This window comes from Acanthochromis polyacanthus, chromosome 1, assembly GCF_021347895.1.
Source record: "Acanthochromis polyacanthus isolate Apoly-LR-REF ecotype Palm Island chromosome 1, KAUST_Apoly_ChrSc, whole genome shotgun sequence".
NCBI lineage: Eukaryota > Metazoa > Chordata > Actinopteri > Pomacentridae > Acanthochromis > Acanthochromis polyacanthus.
This window is the reverse complement of record NC_067113.1, coordinates 4068194-4088549: the sequence shown is the minus strand read 5'-3', so window position 1 is coordinate 4088549 and position 20356 is coordinate 4068194. Positions and strand designations below refer to the sequence as shown.

The following is a 20356-nucleotide window of genomic DNA, read 5'->3' as shown; positions in this document are numbered from 1 at the left end:
TGAAGACTGGAAGAAGGCATTATGGACTGATGAATCAAAATTTGAAATCTTTGGTTCATCACGCAGGATTTTTGTATGCTGTCAAGTAGACAAAAGGATGGTTTCTCAGTGTGTGACAACTGCTGTCAAACAGAGGAGGAAGTGTGATGTACTGCATGTCACTGCAGAATGCAGTGACATGCAGTACCCTCTAGTTGGTCAGAGGTTCATCCTACAGCAAGATAATGACCGAAAACATAAGTCCAAGCTATGCCAGAGAACAAGATGGTAAGCTTGAAAACATGGAGTGGCAGCACAGCCTCCAGACTTAAACCATATGGAGCAGGTTTGTGATGAACTGGACAGAAGAGTGAAAGCAAAGCAAACTACAAGTGCCACACATTTATGGGAACTTGTGCAACAGAGTTGGGAAGCACTTTCTGAAGTATATTTGATTTCCCTTGTGGACAGAATGCCGCAAGTGTGTTCAGCTGTTGTATCTGCCAAAGCTGGCTACTTTGACTAGTCAAAGGTTTAGAGTACATTTTGGCTTCAAATTGATTTGTTTTACTTTATTAGTTTATTGCTATCATTTCAGAGTAAAGTGAGACATTAACGTGCATCATTCCCTACAAAAAAAAAACGGTATATATAAAAAAAAACCTTTTGACCGGTAGTGTATATATATGTGTGTGTGTGTGTGTGTGTGTGTGTGTGTGTGTGTGTGTGTGTGTGTGTGTGTCATTTGATGTCATCTAGTGTGACATGTTTCTCAGGTACATGACATGGTCTGGTCATGTATTTTCCTCTTGTGTGTGGAAAATTAAGCTCATGAGAGGACAAACCACAATGCAGGAGAAAAATGAAGATGACACAGACAGCATGAATCAGACTAGGGATGGGTGCTTAATTCATTAAGCCTGTCAAAGAAAATGAGACTATGGGACCTCCTCTCTCTGCTGGTGGAGCAGATGATAGATTGGTAAAGGCACAGAGAGAGCAGCCACAAGCAGATGGCCTTTTTTTGACAGGAAGAAAGAATAAGGGCTTTGCCGCCATGCTAGTCTGAACAGAAGCCTCTCTTCCTGGCCATGTTACAGAAGTTAAAGTCGAGATGATGGGTTCAAAAAAGAGAGGGAAATACAATTGACCACCTACAGCTTGAAAACTCCAGCGGACACGAATGCTCATCCATTGGAAAGTTATGCAGCTTAAGGTAACACTCCGCATTAATAGTCAACCTGACAAAAACAGAATTATGACAATAAAAAATCAAGTCTCAGCATTGTATTTTTCCCTCCCACTTATGACTAAACATAGAAAGGGTACTTCATGTTCTCTCTGTAATTACACCAATGGATACAAAAAGGTAATGACCAAGCCACAAAATTACACATGCACACAGTAAATTTGTACAAACAACAAATATATTCAAGACATTGATACTTCAAAATTTAAAATGCCTGCTTAAAAGATTTGCAAACTGACTGCACAATTGTCCTACCTGAGTGTGTACATGACTCTCCCATTGCTCCATAGCCTCAGAAGGCGGTTGGGAGTGGTGATCCAATGGGCGTCTGACTTACGGGAATTCCTGAAGAATGTGTCGGGAATCCAGATTTTGCCTACCATGTTACTGTTGAGCATGAGCAACTTCATTGAGCTATTGAACTTTAGTCGACTATCATACCATGTTTGAGCAAAGAAGATGTCAATCGTGTATTCCTGCAACAGAGTTAGGAAATCCATGCAAATAAAGTGAATTTCTAACCAGACCAATTTTATTTTTTTATTTTTTTATTTTGTAAACTATTTTGTGGACCTTTTGCAACTGATTTCCAAAGGACTTTGAAAGACTTAACTTCAAAAGATTCTGGCTAAGTGCCATTAAATTTGGTACAGATATTCATGTACCCCAGAGAATGTATCTTAACTTAAACATTGTAAAAGCACACACTGTAAAAGACACTTGCTGGTTATATTGCATTGGTGTAAGAATCCATATATTAAACAATAAATCAGCAAAGAAAAAAAAAGATAAATCAGAAGAAGCAGTCTCACCATGTTGATAGGGTCCACTGGTCCAATGCTGTTGACATACACAGCTGTTTCAATCACTGTTGGCCTCACTGTAAAACAGCACAAAACATACGCAGCATCTACTAACATTGTACACCTTTGTCAGTTGTTGTCCAAAAATAATATCCTATCATTCTAAATCAAAAAATGAAAGACAACAACAACAAAAAAAAGGAAACACCAGCTGGAATGAACAACATCCTTTTTGAATTCTTGAGGGAATAGTAGATACCTGGAATACAGTTGTGTTCAAATGTTTGCATTAATTGTAAAGATGATGTATATTGTGGCAGTTTTGAGTTTCTAAGTGACTGCTACTCTCCTATGAATACACGCATCTTTCTGACAAAACACAATCACACATGGGCGCCCAGACAGCTCAATGGATTAAGCGGGTGACGCATGTACAGGGGCTGGTCCCTGATGTAGTGGCCTGGGTTCAATTCCTGCTTATGGCCCTTTACTGCACATCTTCTCTCTACACTGTACCTATCTACTACAGGCAAAAAAAAGCAATCATGCATTTTCGTTCTTCAATAGATTTAATATAGGTCTTGTTAAATTGTGACACTATGTCGTGTCAAAAACCAGCAACTTTAACAGTTTTGGTAATGTAGAAAGTTGTGTAATTTAAATTTTGTTCGTGGCATGACCTCTTGCCTTCTTGGCCTTCTTGTGAGTTATCACAATTGACTACAGCTGCTAATGCCATTGAGACATTTTAAATAGTACCCATTTCATAAAGTAATTAAACTCTTCCACAAACACTACAGTGGGAAAGTCTACGGAGCTGAGTACAGATCCCAAGAAGCAAATCACTGACTTTAACAAGTCAAGAAAGTCACTTGGAACAATTTCAAAGATGTCTAAGATGCCAAAATGAACTATAAAAAAACTGCTTGTAGGAACACCATGCATGGAATAGTTGAGTTACTGTCATGATCAGGAACAAAATGCAGTCTATCACCCGCTGTGGAGAAAAAATCTGTAGGGATGGCCTCTTAACTTCTTGGGAGTGATTATAATTGACTACTGCTGCTGATTCCTCCTCGTTAATAGAATTAGGGCCCATTTGATACATTCATTAGACTCTGCCACAAAGACGACAGTGGCAAGGTCTGAGGAGCTCAGCAAAGATTTGAAAAAGTCGGAAAAAAAATCACTGACTTGAACAAGTCCAGAAAGTTACTTGGACCCATTTCAAAGCAGCTACAGAAAGTCAATTGTTTGCACAAAGTCAACTATGCAAACAACTGTAAATATAAAGTGCTTGTAACAGTGTAAAATACAAGCTATCACCTATTGCTGAGACAATTGACCCTTCGCTAAGCACCTCCCACAAATGGCTACTGTCCAATCCTACCTTAGCAACTGTAACTAGGCAGGAGAGGTCTGTCAAGCTTTCAGCAGAAGACAATATGCTGAAGCGGTGTGCGTACGGTACTTGCGAGTCCGACACTCGTTATCCGCAAAGCTTGGAGGGTGGTGTTGATTTTTTTTGCATTCCCCAAGCCAAAGACACAAGAAGAAAGGTGCCGCGTGTGGATTAAGCAGTGTAGGAGACCGCATGATCAGCTGAATCCCTCCAAAATCAATAAGAATACCTACATCTATTTTAAGGTAAGTTGCTAGCTAACATTAGCTAACCGTAGCTCTGTGTGTTAGGTCAGATAACATTAGCAAAGAAAGACGTCTCAATGGAAGGTTACTTCTCTTAACCCCTTAAACTTTAGTGTACCGCCGGCGGTACACCTACTAATTTGCATAGGAATTTCAAGAATGTCCGACGGCTGCAAACGCGATTATACAAACACTATAAGCCGATGGAAAGCTTAGATTCCACTTTCAGATGCGATTACTACAGCGGGTGAGAAAAACACATTTGAACGAATATTCATCCATCCGTTCTCTATACACGGCTTCAACGCACACAGCGCGACTCACATTTCCAGGTTCATTATTACACACAGAAAAAAATATTCCACAAAAAACGGCCATAATCCAACCTTTTACATCCAGACGACACAAGCCAGTAAACTATTTTGTCCAAAACATGTCCTGAAGTCGATATAAAATCCCCGAATCGGTCGTTTTCAAGGAAATGCACCTCGCGATGCGCGTCCAATATTCCCTGTATTTTTCATCATTTTTTTGATTTAAAGGTAACACTTTATAATAACTATACACTATTAAGCATTAGTTAAGCATTGGTTCAGCATAATTTCAGCATTAGTTAATCCTTAAATCCTCATGAACTCATCATGAATTCACCATTAGTAATGCATTACAAAGCATTAGTAAAGACAGTTTTAAATGTTCAACTAACACATTATTAAGCATTAGTTAAACATTAGTAAAGTGCTTAGTTCATCGTTAACTCATCATTTGTAACTAATTAGTTATACGTGCTTAATTAATCATGAATTCATGATCTGTATGGCATTTATTATGCATTACTAAGCACTTAATAAACCCGGTTAAAAATGTTTTGTTGCTCATTGATAATCTCAGTTGTTAATACTTTATAAAGGGTTAGCAACTGTGTTAGTATATGATTTACAAACACATATTCATACTCAATGAATAACTTATTAATGCGGTTACTACTCATTAGTTAAGTATATTCCGTGAGCCCATCTAAAGTGAGGACAATCTATGCTTTATAAAGCATTTATAAATGACACAGAAGCAAAGATATACAAAGTGTCAGTTTTATTGGTCCCAAACAATACAAGCTCTTTTAAATACACACTTTAAACAAATACAATCTGTAAAATTTCAAGTAAACTTGACAAACATCTTCAAATAACAACAGTCTGTGATCGTATAAAATAGAAAAATAAAATACAAGCTCTTTTAAATACACACTTTGCAATCCTTAACATTTCAAGTAAACTGGTGAACTATCCCTTTAGGGCACACACACACCAGAGGTAAGTGGCTGCCTGATTCTGGGATTCTGCCAGTGCATTTCAATGGGAAACGAGTGCATTCCTCCTCCTGCCAAAGGTAAAAGTTGCAGGAGGAGGAATCCGCTCGTTTCCCATTGAATTACATTGGCGGAATCCCAGAATCAGGCAGCCACCTACTTCTGGTGTGTGTGTGCCCTTGAATTGCACAAAGTGCTTTACAGTAAAACAAATATACCGTTTTCAAATATTGCAAGATAACACTAGATAATTTCTGCAACCTGTTTGCCTCTACGATCAGCTGTCATCTCTCCAGCGGGTTCTCTCTCCGACTTCCGCATTTGAGAAAAATAAAAAAAAACGCGCTGTCTCGTTCTCCAGAACCGCGGAGGAGACTGGGACTTGTAGGACTCTGGGACGTGTATGACGCTACTGCGCATGCTCTTACCGTCCAAAACGCTAGTGTGCATGCTCCAAAATGCAGAAGTCACGCTGCAAATATACCGTTTTCAAATATTGCAAGATAACACCAGATAATTTGTGCAACCTGTTTGCCTCTACGATCAGCTTTCATCTCTCCAGCGTGACGTCTGCATTTTGGAGCATGCGCACTAGCGTTTTTGACGGTAAGAGCATGCGCAGTAGCGTCTTACACGTCCCAGAGTCCTACAAGTCCCAGCCTCCTTCGCGGTTCTGGAGAGCGAGACCGCGCGGGTTTTTTATTTTTCTGAAATGCGGAAGTCGGAGAGAGAACCCGCTGGAGAGATGACAGCTGATCGTAGAGGCAAACAGGTTGCAGAAATTATCTAGTGTTATCTTGCAATATTTGAAAACGGTATATTTGTTTTACTGTAAAGCACTTTGTGCACTTCAAGGCACTGGCGGAATGCCAGAATCAGGCAGCCACTTACCTCTGGTGTGTGTGTGCCCTAAAGGGATAGTTCACCAGTTTACTTGACATGTTAAGGATTGCAAAGTGTGTATTTAAAAGAGCTTGTATTTTATTTTTCTATTTTATACGATCACAGACTGTTGTTATTTGAAGATGTTTGTCAAGTTTACTTGAAATTTTACAGATTGTATTTGTTTAAAGTGTGTATTTAAAAGAGCTTGTATTTTATTTTTCTATTTTATACGATCACAGACTGTTGTTATTTGAAGATGTTTGTCAAGTTTACTTGAAATCTTATAGATTGTATTTGTTTAAAGTGTGTATTTAAAAGAGCTTGTATTGTTTGGGACCAATAAAACTGACACTTTGTATATCTTTGCTTCTGTGTCATTTATAAATGCTTTATAAAGCATAGATAGTCCTCACTTTAGATGGGCTCACGGAATATACTTAACTAATGAGTAGTAACCGCATTAATAAGTTATTCATTGAGTATGAATATGTGTTTGTAAATCATATACTAACACAGTTGCTAACCCTTTATAAAGTATTAACAACTGAGATTATCAATGAGCAACAAAACATTTTTAACCGGGTTTATTAAGTGCTTAGTAATGCATAATAAATGCCATACAGATCATGAATTCATGATTAATTAAGCACGTATAACTAATTAGTTACAAATGATGAGTTAACGATGAACTAAGCACTTTACTAATGTTTAACTAATGCTTAATAATGTGTTAGTTGAACATTTAAAACTGTCTTTACTAATGCTTTGTAATGCATTACTAATGGTGAATTCATGATGAGTTCATGAGGATTTAAGGATTAACTAATGCTGAAATTATGCTGAACCAATGCTTAACTAATGCTTAATAGAGTATAGTTATTATAAAGTGTTACCGATTTAAAAATAGAATATTAGCGACTTTTTGTACTGAAAACGGCTGGAATTGACTGCAGCTTAAAGGGTTAAAACTGGAGCTACTGTGTATTATTTGAGCAAAATAAATGCTGGTGATATATAGAGACAACTTCTGACATACTGGTATAGCATATATATACTAACATTCTACGGGTCTTCCCCTACACTCGCGTCTGGCTTTGGCGACAGCAGATGAGATCGGTACTGCATTAATGTTGTAACCCCTTGGTTTGTGCCACTGTTATGGCAAACTTGTGCAAGATATTGCTGGGCTTTGCTGTGCCTTAATGAGATCAAGTGTATAGATCAGCCCCACTATATGTGAGCAATATCCTGGCGCGTTGTAAGCAAACACAAATTTAGCTTAGCAAGAAATGGGCAGACACATGATAATGACAGTTGACATAACATTAATTTAAATGTATATAATACATATCGGCTTACCCTGCTGTACAAGAACATTGTTGTTCTTGTATATGATTATTTTTGACGTGAAGTGACAATACACGGTGTGTTTGGTGCTTACACTGAGATCTGTGCGCTTTTCCCTCTATTTTAACGTCCTCTTCATTTGCACTCCGCCAACATTTAATTTGGTGAATGTAGTTCTCAAAAGCATACTGGAGACCCTTCTGTCTGCTTCTCTCTGATATCGCTGTAGAATATGTCCAGAAATTTGCACATATCTCCTGAGAAATATCACTCACTGGTACCGCTAAAAACTCCATATTTCATGCTAGGAGGGAAAGCTTGACAGGTGTAGCAACAGAAACCAAGGGGGGCGGGGCTTAGCGAAGGGTCAGTTGGTCTCAATGGTCAATGAAAAAGCAGGTCAATTCAATGTCAGTGTCTGCAGTGTTCACAGTCAACTGTGTTTTATATCAGCACGGGCTGAGAGGTTGCCATGCAAGAAAGAAGCTCTTTCCCCAGAAAGGGCACCTGAAAGGTTGGCATGTGAAGTTTTCTGCTAATCAGATGGACAAAGAAAAGGCCTTCTGGAAGAAATTTCTGTTGTCAGATATAACAATAATTGACCTATTTGTCTACAATGACCAGCAATATGTTTGAAGGACAGAAGCTAAGGCCTTTAACCCCAAGAACATCAAACTTACCATCAAGCATGGTAGTGGTAATATTCTACTCTGGGGCTGTTTAGCTGCCAGTGGACCTGATGCTTTACATAAAGTAAGCTGAATAATAAAAAAGGAAGGCTAGATGATTCTTCATACATTCTTCTTCTGCATTCTTTCGGAAAACCTAAAATCATCAGCCAGAAGTTTGGGTCTTGGGTCAGCTGGATGTTCTTACAAGACAATGGCCCAAAGCACATATCAAACGTGAAGTAAAGGTTAAAACTGGTTAATTAAGGTTTTACACTGGCCACTTTGAAAGTCCTAACTTAAACCCCATCAAGAATCTGTGGACAGTGCTAGAGTCTGTGTCAAAAAGTCAACAAATTTAGTTTGATTGCACAAATTCTGTCAAGAAGAGTGATCAGAGATACAACCAGAAGCTTGTGGACATCTATCAAAAGTTCCTGTCGAGGTGAAAATGTCCATCCCAATATTTTAATTGCTGTATGTGTATCTGTGACCCAGCAGATTTTGGCAAATTTGCAGAAAGCCTTTAATAAATCTATGAAAACCAAAATGTATGATTGTTTTTTGTGACAAAAATGCATGTGTTTTAATCATCCCATCATAGAAAATTAGGATTTGTTAAAGTTGCTGAATACTGAATACTGCAATGATATACATATTTTCTACAAGAGTGTGTAAACATTTGTTCACAACTGTCAAAAACTCTGGGCTTCGATGATTACATGCATGCATTCAGAATTTGCAGTGTTGCATGTTCTGCAATGTTGGTGCCAAATCATGGCACTTTGACCAAGTTAAGTCTAACTCTGGGATCAGTCCAATTCATGGTTTCAACATCCCAGTGTGCTGACAGCTCTATTAACAATGAATTATGAAAGGTATGGATAACAATCTCCTCTGAACAAACACTCGATTTTCTAGCACATGTGCAGTCAACATGTTTACAGTGCGTACAGTCCCCACAGCCAGAAATTTTCGGCTCAGAGACAGACAGACAGACAGACAGTCTATGTGGTCCCTAACTTGTATGGATGACAAATATATATACTATGTGCAGCAATGTGTGTCCATACTGTATGCTTCAAAAGCTACAGTGCAAATGTTTAACAGTAATGTGAATGTGGAATATGTAAATGCAACTTTCTGCAAATGTATGGTACAGTCCTGCCAGCTGACTCTGGCAGACAAGAAAATTTATATAATAACAATATATTCATGGTGTCTGCAAATGGTCATTGTGCACATCTGCAGAACATTATACTCAATCACAAAGCAGTTAAATTAGAAAGTTTAAATTCAAAAATGGATGACTAAACTGGAACTGAATCTGAAGGAAGGGCAGCGGTAAGTAACTGAGATGGAAGTGAAGGAAATTTACCATGATGGAAAGTGAGCTGAAATTTGACTAAGGATTTGGACTTGGATTACTGGCATGATTTTGGACTCAGAAGATTGAAAGGGTTGAGTTTATGGATGAATGATCTGCAGGCCGGTGTGTTAAGAAGTTGAAATAAATTATCTGTCATCCTGTACTAAGATGATTGCAGACCTAGTATCTGGATATCTGCATGTATACATGTAGAGAAAATGAGTCCAAGATTGTCTGAACTTTGATTTAGAATTACCCAATACATTCTTATTTTATGTTAACTGAAGGCCTTAACAGAAATTAAAATGGAAATGAAATTATTCCATCTTTGTGTTTCTGAAAGAGCATTAGGGTTTTGTTGTAAATTTGAGAACTTAGAGATTCTTCATCACTGTACAGTCTGTCTTGCTGGTTGTGTTACTTAAGGTATGTCTATGGATACAGGAAAATTAAAGGAGAATAAAACAGGCTACTAACCAAGTTGATCAAAATAAACATAATGGAGTCTGGCATATTCTTGAGGGATGGAGAAGGACACAATGTAATGTTGTTAAGTGTTCCTAACTTTATGTTAATGTGTGTTGTAAGGGCGTGTGCATGTTATGTTGCTCACAATCTGAGTCTGTCAAAATGAGAAGTTCTGAAATGTATATTTTGTTTGATGTTACATAATTTACCAAAGAAAAGCCTAAAAATGAAAATTGTAGAATTGTAGAACCATTGCGCCGCATGTAGATGCAAACTCTACAGTGTGCCTCCATTTTTGACTACAACAGTCAGCTTGTTAACCTCACATTGTTAATGATGGCTTCTTTTCCTAAGAAGCCATCATTAACAATGCTACCCCGAACACTCTGTCCTTCTCCTGGTCCAACTAGTGCTTTTTTCACTCACTCCATTTTAGATTCCATCTCTCCTTTTTATTATTTATTTTTATGTTTTTTTAACCATAGCTACATTATCTAGCATCATCCTATTTGCCTACCTCCATCTGGGACTTACCACTAACAAATACCTGAGCTGCAACATTTTTTTTTTTTTGCTAAATCATCACAGGTTCCTTATGTTTCCCTTCCATACTCACCTACAGTAGCTGACATCACTGATCAAAAGCCTCTAGCACCAGTGACCAACTCTATCGCTCCTGTCCTACTCCAGGTGTGTTCCAACCTCTTACTGCATCACCTAGCCTGCACTCTTGAATCCACATTTCAGTTGACCTTCTCCAATTTCCTGTGGTGCACAGAGTTCACTTAGTTTAAACTGCACAGCCATGCCACAGTATCCAACCTTCCTCCATCTCCAAAGATTGCCAATACTAACGAAACTAGCAATCCAGTGCCCCTTATGTAGTTGAGACTAGACTCAGATCAAAACTCCTGGAAACCTCTTGTATACATATACAAATCAGAAAATCTCAAAATGATTTCCTCTCCAACCTTCTGTTTGCTACCAGACTGGTGAGGTCGCAGCCTGATCCTGGTTCCTCTACCACTTCGAGCAAGCCTATTGAACATTGCAAGCATATCAGCTTTCAAAGCCTTCCCCCAGTAAAACCAGAGAAAAAACATAAGAAGAACAAAGCAGACATAAACAACAACAAAGAATAACTACAGGGTGCAGACGCTAATGGTAATGGAAAAGACAGTGCACCGCAGAAAGGCAGTGAAAAAGTAAAGGTGAGTATGAAGAAAATCCTACAGGAAATTCTAGATTTCAGAAAAAGAACAACTGTCAGCTCAGTGACATTAAAGACAAGCTTAACAGGACAAACCAGAGAACTGGAGAAGCAAGGCAGTAGAGCAGATTTGGTTCAATTGATAGAAGTCCAAACTCAACATGAAAGCAAGCTAGTCCATCAAAAGGAAAGATCAAAGAGAGAAAACATCAGAATTTATAATGGAACTAAGTATTATGAACGTGGCAACAGATTTACAAAATTGTTGACATGGAAATTAAAAAAGCAGCAAATGACACTTCAGAAAGCAGACAAGACAAGAACAAGACTGTCTTTGAATCCTTCTAGAAAGGATTATATTGTAGAATACCGGTTCAAGATGAAGACCAGATTGACTTTTTTCAAAGCTCTGAAGATATAAAATATAATTATATATATATAGATATAATTATTATTATACCATCATTAAGAACTTACTATAATGCAGCACAGATTAAAGCACAATTGTGCTGGTGTAACTCATCCTATACAGCACAATGGAAAGACAGAGAATGTAAAATAATATTGGAAGTCCATATACAGGCTATATATTACCCATTAAGAACCTGCAAATGTACGTAAATAAGTTAGAAACTCCATGGGCAAAATCAGTTTCTAGGTATAGAAAACCTTAGTAAAACTATATGAATTGGGTGAAGATATTAAAACACTACGTCGGTATGCATAGGACTCAGATTCCACCCCACATAAGCTGGATGCAAGATTCAAATTTTGGAAAGAAAAGGGAATAACATGTCTAATCATGTCCTTTCTAACCCTTAGGAAACCGTCTCTCTAGACAAGCAGCATGCCTAAGGAATTACTACAGCTGAAGGATTAAAAAGAGAAATACGAGAGAAGCAAGTGAACCCTTCATCCAGTATTATACATGCATACAAATCACATACTAAAAGAAGGGATCCTCTCACAGTTATACAGGAGTCTCCATAGCCTGAAAAAACACTGCAAAAAGGAGGAAACATGTTCAGGAATGGCAAGCTGTACATCTGTCTCAGTGGAATATCACAAAATCTCATGCATGAAAGTATTCTATTGAAAGACTGGATCCCCTTTTTTTTATTCCTCCCCTGACAAAAGGACATTGTAATAATGGAGATTGTCAGTGTTGGATGAATTGTGTATGTACAGCTGCAGACCACTACCATGTTTTTTGGGACATACAGAGCTACTGGAGGATACATGTGGTAATTCAGACCATTCTGAAGATCTACACACCACTAGATTTTAAAGTTATGTCCTTAAGGTATATCTCTCCAGAAGCAAAAAATATTGACAAACCTTGAATGTGGAGCGGGAAAAAAGGCTCTGACTAAAAGGTGGTAGACTCCAAGTAGGTCCATTAAAAAAACTGGACTGACGCAACAATAGAGATTTACAGGATGGAAAAGATTTCTTTTTCATTAAATCTAAAAATGGAAGTTTTTACATGGCATCACGAAAACTGGGCACAATATGTCAAAACACTTAGACCAGATTTTGTTATTTTAATGAACTGAAGGAATGTTAACAGTCCCACTTTAAAAACCTCCTCCACTTTTGCGCTCCCTTTAAGGTGTGAGCACTTTAACTGTTACACTACTTTGGTACAAGTTTTTCACTTTCATATGAAAAATTTTCACATGAAAAATTTGATACATAATTTTAAAAGGAAATATGACTGTGAGAATGCACCCTTGGTCGCTTGATAGCTTTTTATTTATCTTATTTTATATTCTTTTGTATGCATGAATCTGACTCTGTAGCATATTTTATTTTTGTACTCTCTGTATGTCAATTAGTTCCACAGTGAGATGTGACAACACTACTGCAATAAAAACTTGAATGGAAAAAAAAGAAGATGAACTTGACTTGCCTCCAATGTCAGGCCGTAGCTTGTTGTCATAGCCTTGCAGCAGTTTATTTAGAATCAAAGTGACATCACTCTCATAGACCTTGGGTGATAAGACCCAGGTCTTATTTATGGGTACATCTTCATAGTCCTCTTCTTCCTGTTTACTGGGCCCGAATGCTGAACTGTGGAGTAGAAATGACATTGTTAAACACAGGTACACAATATTTGCATATAATTCAATGAATGTCTGCGAATATCAGGCAAAATGTTGTACCGGGCTTTGCAAAAGTTCTGTTACACTCGGTTTCATGATCTTTAGAGACGTTTACATGTCGGAGTGAAAAATTCCATTGAATAAACTGAAAGTTCTACCTTATAGGCAGGTGTCCTTAATACAAATTTTTTTCTCCGGTGAAGTTGTATCAAGATGGAAGTCAAAAGAGTTGAGATATCTGCTCTCCTTTGTGCTGAACATCAGCCGGATGACCGTCCACAGAGTCGCGGAGAGGCTAAAGAATGGTGAAGATCTTTCAGGTCTTCACCATTCTTGAAAGATCACTGAAAGATCTTCACCATTCTTGAGCCTCTCCGCGACTCTGTGGACGGTCATCCGGCTGATGTTCAGCTGCTTGGCTCTGTCAGACTTGTTGTGGCCAGCATGAAGGAAAGCAGATATCTCAACTCTTTTGACTTCCATCTTGATGCAACTTCACCGGAGAAAAATATTATATTAAGGACACCTGCCTATAAGGTAGAACTTTCAGTTTATTTAATGGAATTTTTCACTCCGACATGTAAATGTCTCTAAAGATCATGAAACCGAGTGTAACAGAACTTTTGCAAAGCCCGGTATATTAACAGAGCTGACAAAAATCCAGCTCTGGGCCATAAAACTATAGCAATAAGTACACACTTCATCAACAGCAATAATAAAACTGCTTGATAGAATGTTTGATAATTTCACTTAAATGCTTTAAATTCACACTGTGAAGAAAACACATAGTAAAAATTATAAGTTCCACTGCAGAAACAAATTCCAAGTCTGCTTCCTCCCTGTCTCAAAAACAGCTTATTTCACATTGAGAATGGAACCCCCTCAATCTCTGTCAGTCTCCCTGTGATTCCAAACAAGCATGCTAGTATGTGACTGCCAGGGAGTTATTGTTTTGTTTCTTCAGTCTTCTAAAATACTGCATTTCTTAATTTTCCCTTTTATTAGGCATATAAAGCAAATGTTTTTAAACAAAAGTGTTAATTTTTGCATAGAATAGAACAAAATAGATTAGAATCACTTTATTCATCCCCGAAGGGAAACTCAGCATGGAATTAACCTGACATTTGAAACATATGCACAATAATGTTTTTGTTTTGTTTTGTTTTAAAAAGCACAACATATTACTTTGAAAATGAACAAAACATTTATCTGACAATGCTGACAGTGATATATATGATTTATGTATGCATGATATCTAATGGAGCTGACAACACTGAACATTATTTTAATCTCATCCTTTCATTGTACAACACAGCAATGTAGTTCTTTTGCTGTGCGCTACGTCTACAACCTAAATGAAAATGTCAAATTTTATTTCATAATTATTAACTAAGCTACGATATAATAATATAAAGACAATGTTGACCTGTACAAAACTGTCACTGCAGTGCTTTCAACACTGTTGGCTATAATTTCAACAAATCACCAACCTACCAGACAATGTTGAATCCTTCTTGAACACCGAGTGGGAAAGGGGATTTCAGATTCATGGCTTAGTACAATATTTTCTGATTAATTCAAGATTTTAATAAAATCTTATTTAGTTTCTATTTTTTATGCAGGGCACGTTTTCTCTCTTAAGATGTTAAGAAAGAACTGAATGTTAAGATTCAGTGTATTAGAAATCATTCATATACCAAAAACAAATTTGCAAAGCATATTTTCACAGACACATGCATTACTCAGATCACCTGCTGCTGAAAATGGCATTGACAGGCATTCACATGCACACACCTATGTAGCTTTCCTGATCACTTAATACATATAACCACACACACACATCATATTTAATATACGGAGGCGAACTTGACAGTAAACTGACAGAAGCATATCCAGTTGACACAATTCAGGAAGACAGAAATAACACTGTGTAAATGTATTAGATTCACAGGACAGTGTAAAGTTCTGGTGCACTGTGATCAGTAATGAAAGTCTGAAGTCTCAATGAAAGATCCCAGCATCTGCATTAAACAAAAAGCACATGCAACAAAATACCACCTATGTACTCCGAAAGAAACAGACTTCCTTGCTCAGTGTCACTCTTAAAGCAAGATACCTTAAATTCAAATCCTTTGATCATTGGCAATAGGTCAAAACTTAAATTCCTATTTGTATGACTATTTTTAAATTGGCTTGGTCAAGGCAAAGTGTGCAAGCTAGTTCATGTCCTTCTCCCCAAACCTAAACATCAATACGTTTGCAAGCTAGACGGTACATCTAATCCCATCCCCAGTACACCAATTGGATGTCCATGGAACATCTTGACAGGCACATGTACTTAAGGCATTTCTCCTAAAAAAAAAAAAAAAAAAAGCATATCAAATTCATTTTAAAAATAGATGTCTTGATGTTGCCATGAAGCAGCACCTTCACCAACTGTGGGCAGCGCACACACACCTGCAGACACACACACCTGCAGACACACACCACACACTCATTAATGAAAAGCGGTCTGTAAACATTACACAGTCCCTGCAGGATTTTGAGGGCATTTTTCCAGATGGTTGCAGCTGAAAATCCCTGAATTCAGGGCAGCTTTTCCACAAAACTGCGATGTAAGTTGCGATGTTTAAAGCATATTTATTGTGATGAAATTGTGGGAGACAGTAGCAATTGCTAAGTGTCAGTGTCTTAAAAAGTTAATTTCACATCCTGGTACACACGTACTCACACACACTCACAGCTTGTCACATCAATTAACAAGAAAAGCACTCTGCCAAGACTGTTCATTCCCTGACCTTGCGCTGAACTTGGGTGTGTATTATGCGTGTGTACATTATGTGTATGGATACTGAATCACATGACCTAAATATGCAGTGGATGGCGGAAATTCATGGGACTCACAATTTAATCAGTTGTTCCTTGTATCATTTCCGATTCGTCCACAGTGGTGTGTCTGTAGTAGAATCGCAGCCATGTGCTCATCAGCAAGCTGTTGAGGTAGCATTCACTTGTCATGGGTACCTTGCTGCTATCAGACACTACGCCGCTATCTCAATGGGAAATACTTAAGAAATCCATGGATCCAGACTATAAGGAGCATCCCTGCCAAAATCTAGTCACTTGGTCATTGTGTCATTTCTGACCTTCCCTGAAAACTTCATCCAAATACATTTGTCCGTTTATGAGTAATGTTGCTACTAGAAGAAGGATTCGCATATGCCAAATGTCACATAACTCCACTGTGTTCATGGTTTCCTTAGCACCCTGACTTCTAAGCCTTCAACACAGTCAGCCAGTCTTCAGTCAACTCAAGCCCCAGGACTGGCTAGCCATTGGACAACTGGTCTCCTGCTCCTGAGTCAGTTTGCATTCTCTCTGGAACAATCACCCTTCCTTGAGTGGGCTTGGTTAGCCTCCAGTCTGCAGGCTTCCTGTCAGCTCCACCTCATCAACCAGCAGGCCATGGGCCTATTCGACTCGTCAATTCACACACCCCTCCTCCATCAGATGTTGTGAACCGATCGAAATGTGCCGCTCGCTCCGCTCTGTTATGTTCCGTCCATCCGCAGAGATGTAGCATACAGTCTGGATCCACGGATTTGTTACAGATTGCCGTATCATTGTGAGATAGCTGCATGGCGTCACTGTAACTATGACAAAAATTCAACACTACACCAGATGCTCACTGCAGCCTCAGATTTCTGTTCTTGTTTGACAGTAATGTAGCGTAATGTAGTCTACTTTGTTATGGCCATCTACCTCCAGACTTTAATTGCTGTTAGTTCTGAGATTATTGTTATTTTAGCCCAGTTACAGTGAGGGGTTATCTGAATTGCCATATCCAGTTCAAATCAGTGTGACCATTCTACTCTGATTTTTTTTTTTCATTTTCAAGCTATTTCCACCTCCAGAACTGCTTTACACTAGATAGTTTTTGTTTGTTTGTTTTTGACATTATTCTGAGGGAACTGTAGAGACTGCTGTCATCACAATCTAGATGGACAGTTAGACAAATATTCAAACCAGCCTGTCTGTTAGTGGTCAAACTCCCTGACATGACATTGTGTCTTCATCCTTATCCTTTTGTTTCATGTGGACAGTAACTGAAGTTTCTGACCTGGATTTGTAGAATTGTATGCATTGTTTTGCTGACACACAACTGGCTGTCTGGATAAATTGCAGACGTCCCTAATAAAAAGCTCTGCGAAAATTCTGTGATAGCTGACGTTCACGAGGGATGCACAATGGACATATGTAAAACTAAACCAAGGATCGCGTGTCTGTTAGTAGTGTTAGTCAGCACTGTTAGCTGCTGCTATGCAAGAACTGTAACGTTATACAGCATGAGCCTTTTGCCCTGCCAAATCATGGAGTACCAGGGGAGGAGGCATCTGCGTTTTTGTGATTGACAACTAGTTCAATCAATACTCAATCAGAGAAACTATTTGTGATCCTGACTTGGAAATATGCTTTTCTATGAGACCACAACACCTCCCAAAATGAGTTTGTGTGCATTATCATCTGTACTTTGTATATCCCATTCAGTGGTAAGGCAGTTTGTGCTGCAAACTGCATAGAAGATAGTGTTCACACAAAACTCCAGTGCTCCCTCGAGCATCCATCTTTATTATGTGGGCTAATAAAGGAAGGCTGCAAAGCTAAGGCTTCTCTTGCATACTCCAATTCTGGTCATTTAACTATTCATTTCATCATGTATATCTGTGGTCAAGTCTAGCAAGCCCCAGCACAGGACGATGCTGCAGTGGACTGTGGGAAATGTGGAATCATTGAGAGGATGCCTCAGCACTGATTGGAGTATTTGTCATAACTTTGAGCTTGATGAAGCCACAGAGACTAACAGATTACACAAAATTTTGCTGGGACAATGCAATTGCCAAAAAAGACATTTTACATTTTCCCAATAACAAGGTTAAGGCCTGTATTCATTTTTTAAAGTCAGCTTTCACAAATAACGGAAAAGTTATGAAGTAGTTTAAAAAAACATGCCAAATTTGAAATGCAATAGGAAACAGCTTGTCACACCAGCTTGTCACACAAAAGAATATATTGACCTTTTCACAGTCAATTTTTTCACAGGTTCTACTCTCTGGACTTTTGTTAGGTAAGAGTCGAGGCCATAAGTCTGAGTAAAGCACCTGACATGAAATACTCTATCATTAATTACTGATGATGTTCAGTGCATACAGAAGTACTGGTCATCACATTAAAGTGTAGTTATGTTTGTGTGTCTGTCAGACCATAAATCTCTGAGTGTTGGAGGACAAACATCGGGTATGTATGTATAATGTAGACTAATGTATTTCAGCAATGTTAATAACAAAACTGTAAACCCATCCATCCCTGTTTATGAGGTGTATTCAGATAAAACACAGGTGGTCCTATATGTCTGTGTAGGTTCTCATTCATCCAGGTCATGGTTATCCACAGTAGTTTAAATCAATCCACTGGACTTTAAGAAAGTTCCTTGAAGACATTTCACCTCTCATCCAAGAGGCTTCTTCAGTTCTGGTGGTGGTTGGTGTTGCCTCAGCTTTTAGCTTTTAAACCTCTGCGAGGTGTGTCCAGGGCTATTATTCCAACGACCAATACCAAAACTCATCTGACTACTCAACGATGGTCGTTGTGAGTATCGGTGGGGGTCGTTGATATATATATATATATATATATATATATATATACATAGATAGATATATAATGTTTTTATATTAAAACATGAACATGCATGGCTGTGTTATTATATCTGATTGTTGTCTCAATTGTTTTTTTGTTTTTTTACAGTGAAGATATGACCGGAGCAGATGAACCAAGGCGATGACGTCATCAGGTACTCTGGTGTTCCAGTTGCACATTAACCGAGATGCTCTCCTGCTCTGGAGAGTGCATACTTCAGAGTCATACTTGCAAGTCAGTACTCTTCAAGTACGTGAGTACGGACTTGCATGCTTGGAACTGAGAAACGGCCTGTGTCTGTCGAGACGCAAGTGTCCATCATTCAGTAGCCTAAGGAACTGTAATGCTTTATGAGGACAAAGCTGAAAGGTTATGATTGATCATCTGGGAATACAAACCTCGGATTTAAGTGTATCAAATCTACTATGTTGTTTCCTAAATTACACCTAACAAATGAACATATGAAAGAAATGTGGACATATTGCTCAAAATTGGTTGACTTTAATAACGCTTAAAAAAGAGAATTACAGCCTTCTCTCATCTTTTCCCCTGAGGCCTCAGCTCAGACAATGAGCCACTATAATGCGGCTACTGGCAGAGAAACGGGTGAACAACGCAGCAGTAACAACCACGCGACAGCCACTCAGTCATTCACATGATAAAACCTGCGTTACTGCTGCTCGTCTTGACAGAGAAATCACTGCTTCTTCACATCAGCGCACACTTACCAGAGACCGAGTAGCGCGAAGAGCGGCCAGGGATTCATGGCTTTGTCCTGCACTGCTCCGAACACAAGGAGCTTCATTCTCTCCTCCGAACCTGCGAAAAGCCCTGAACAACGTCCTCGGCAGTGTGGGGAAATCGCCGGCTTTTGTCAAGTCTCGTCTGACTGAAGTTGATGGTTACATGTAGCTATGGCAGGGTGTGAGACACGAGCCCATGCTGCGTGTGGACGGGAAGAATGTGAGGTTTTGTCGGAGAGCTGACGCTTCTCTAGTCCATCTGCAGTGCCGCTAACAGGCTGCTTGACAGTGCTGCTATCAAAGTGGAGTCGATGAAAATTCAACCTGCTTCCTTCCTCATAGTAACTGAGTCTGGCGGCTGAAGATTTATGAATGTCAACTATATACTATAGTTCACATAGATGATATGAGTTCTTTATGTAGGTCTTGCCTGCTTGACATCTGGCTGCTGTGCAAGCCACTGATGCGCAAAAGCTGCAATACAGACGGGCTGGCAGCTGTCCACGGGGGAGAAAACAGCCTCTGATTAGCCTGAGCCGTTTGAAAAAGGAATCAGCACCTTGCTCAAGGACACCTAAATAAATAAACTGTCTATGCCATGTTTTTGGAAGTCTAAAGGCTGCTTTTTGACTGTACAATGATAGGGGGAAACATCCAATAAAAAAAATAAAAAATCTGGGACGCAAAATCCTGAGAAAGACTGTAATGTAACAATAAAAAATGTGTTTTGCTTTTTGTTTTGTTTTTTTATTGGTTTTAATTTTTGATAAATGATGTTTGGAGATTTGGAATACGCAATAGCCTAAATATGACACTGTCTAAAATGTAGCATAAGCCCAAATCATCCATTTATTTTTTGTTTTACAGCTATACAGTATGG

The 20356-nt window shown here is 38.6% G+C and overlaps 1 protein-coding gene across 3 annotated transcripts in view; it reads right to left on the bottom strand.

Moving 5' to 3' along the window:
• Window positions 1–20043, bottom strand: part of gabrg1 (gamma-aminobutyric acid type A receptor subunit gamma1) — a 30098-nt gene extending 10055 nt beyond the window's left edge. The window contains exons 1-5 of one of the 3 annotated variants that reach the window (XM_051947056.1): window positions 19462–20043; window positions 12843–13007; window positions 2041–2104; window positions 1484–1704; window positions 1138–1220 (exon numbers count right to left, since the gene is read on the bottom strand). In XM_051947056.1, the coding sequence (XP_051803016.1) occupies window positions 1138–1220; window positions 1484–1704; window positions 2041–2104; window positions 12843–13007; window positions 19462–19538 (610 nt within the window). In that variant the 5' untranslated portion in view covers window positions 19539–20043. Of the gene's footprint in view, window positions 1–1137; window positions 1221–1483; window positions 1705–2040; window positions 2105–12842; window positions 13008–19461 lie in introns of those variants that run through there. The other 2 variants (XM_051947053.1, XM_051947061.1) reach the window with 2 other exon arrangements.
• Between the last annotated feature and the right edge of the window lie 313 nt (window positions 20044–20356).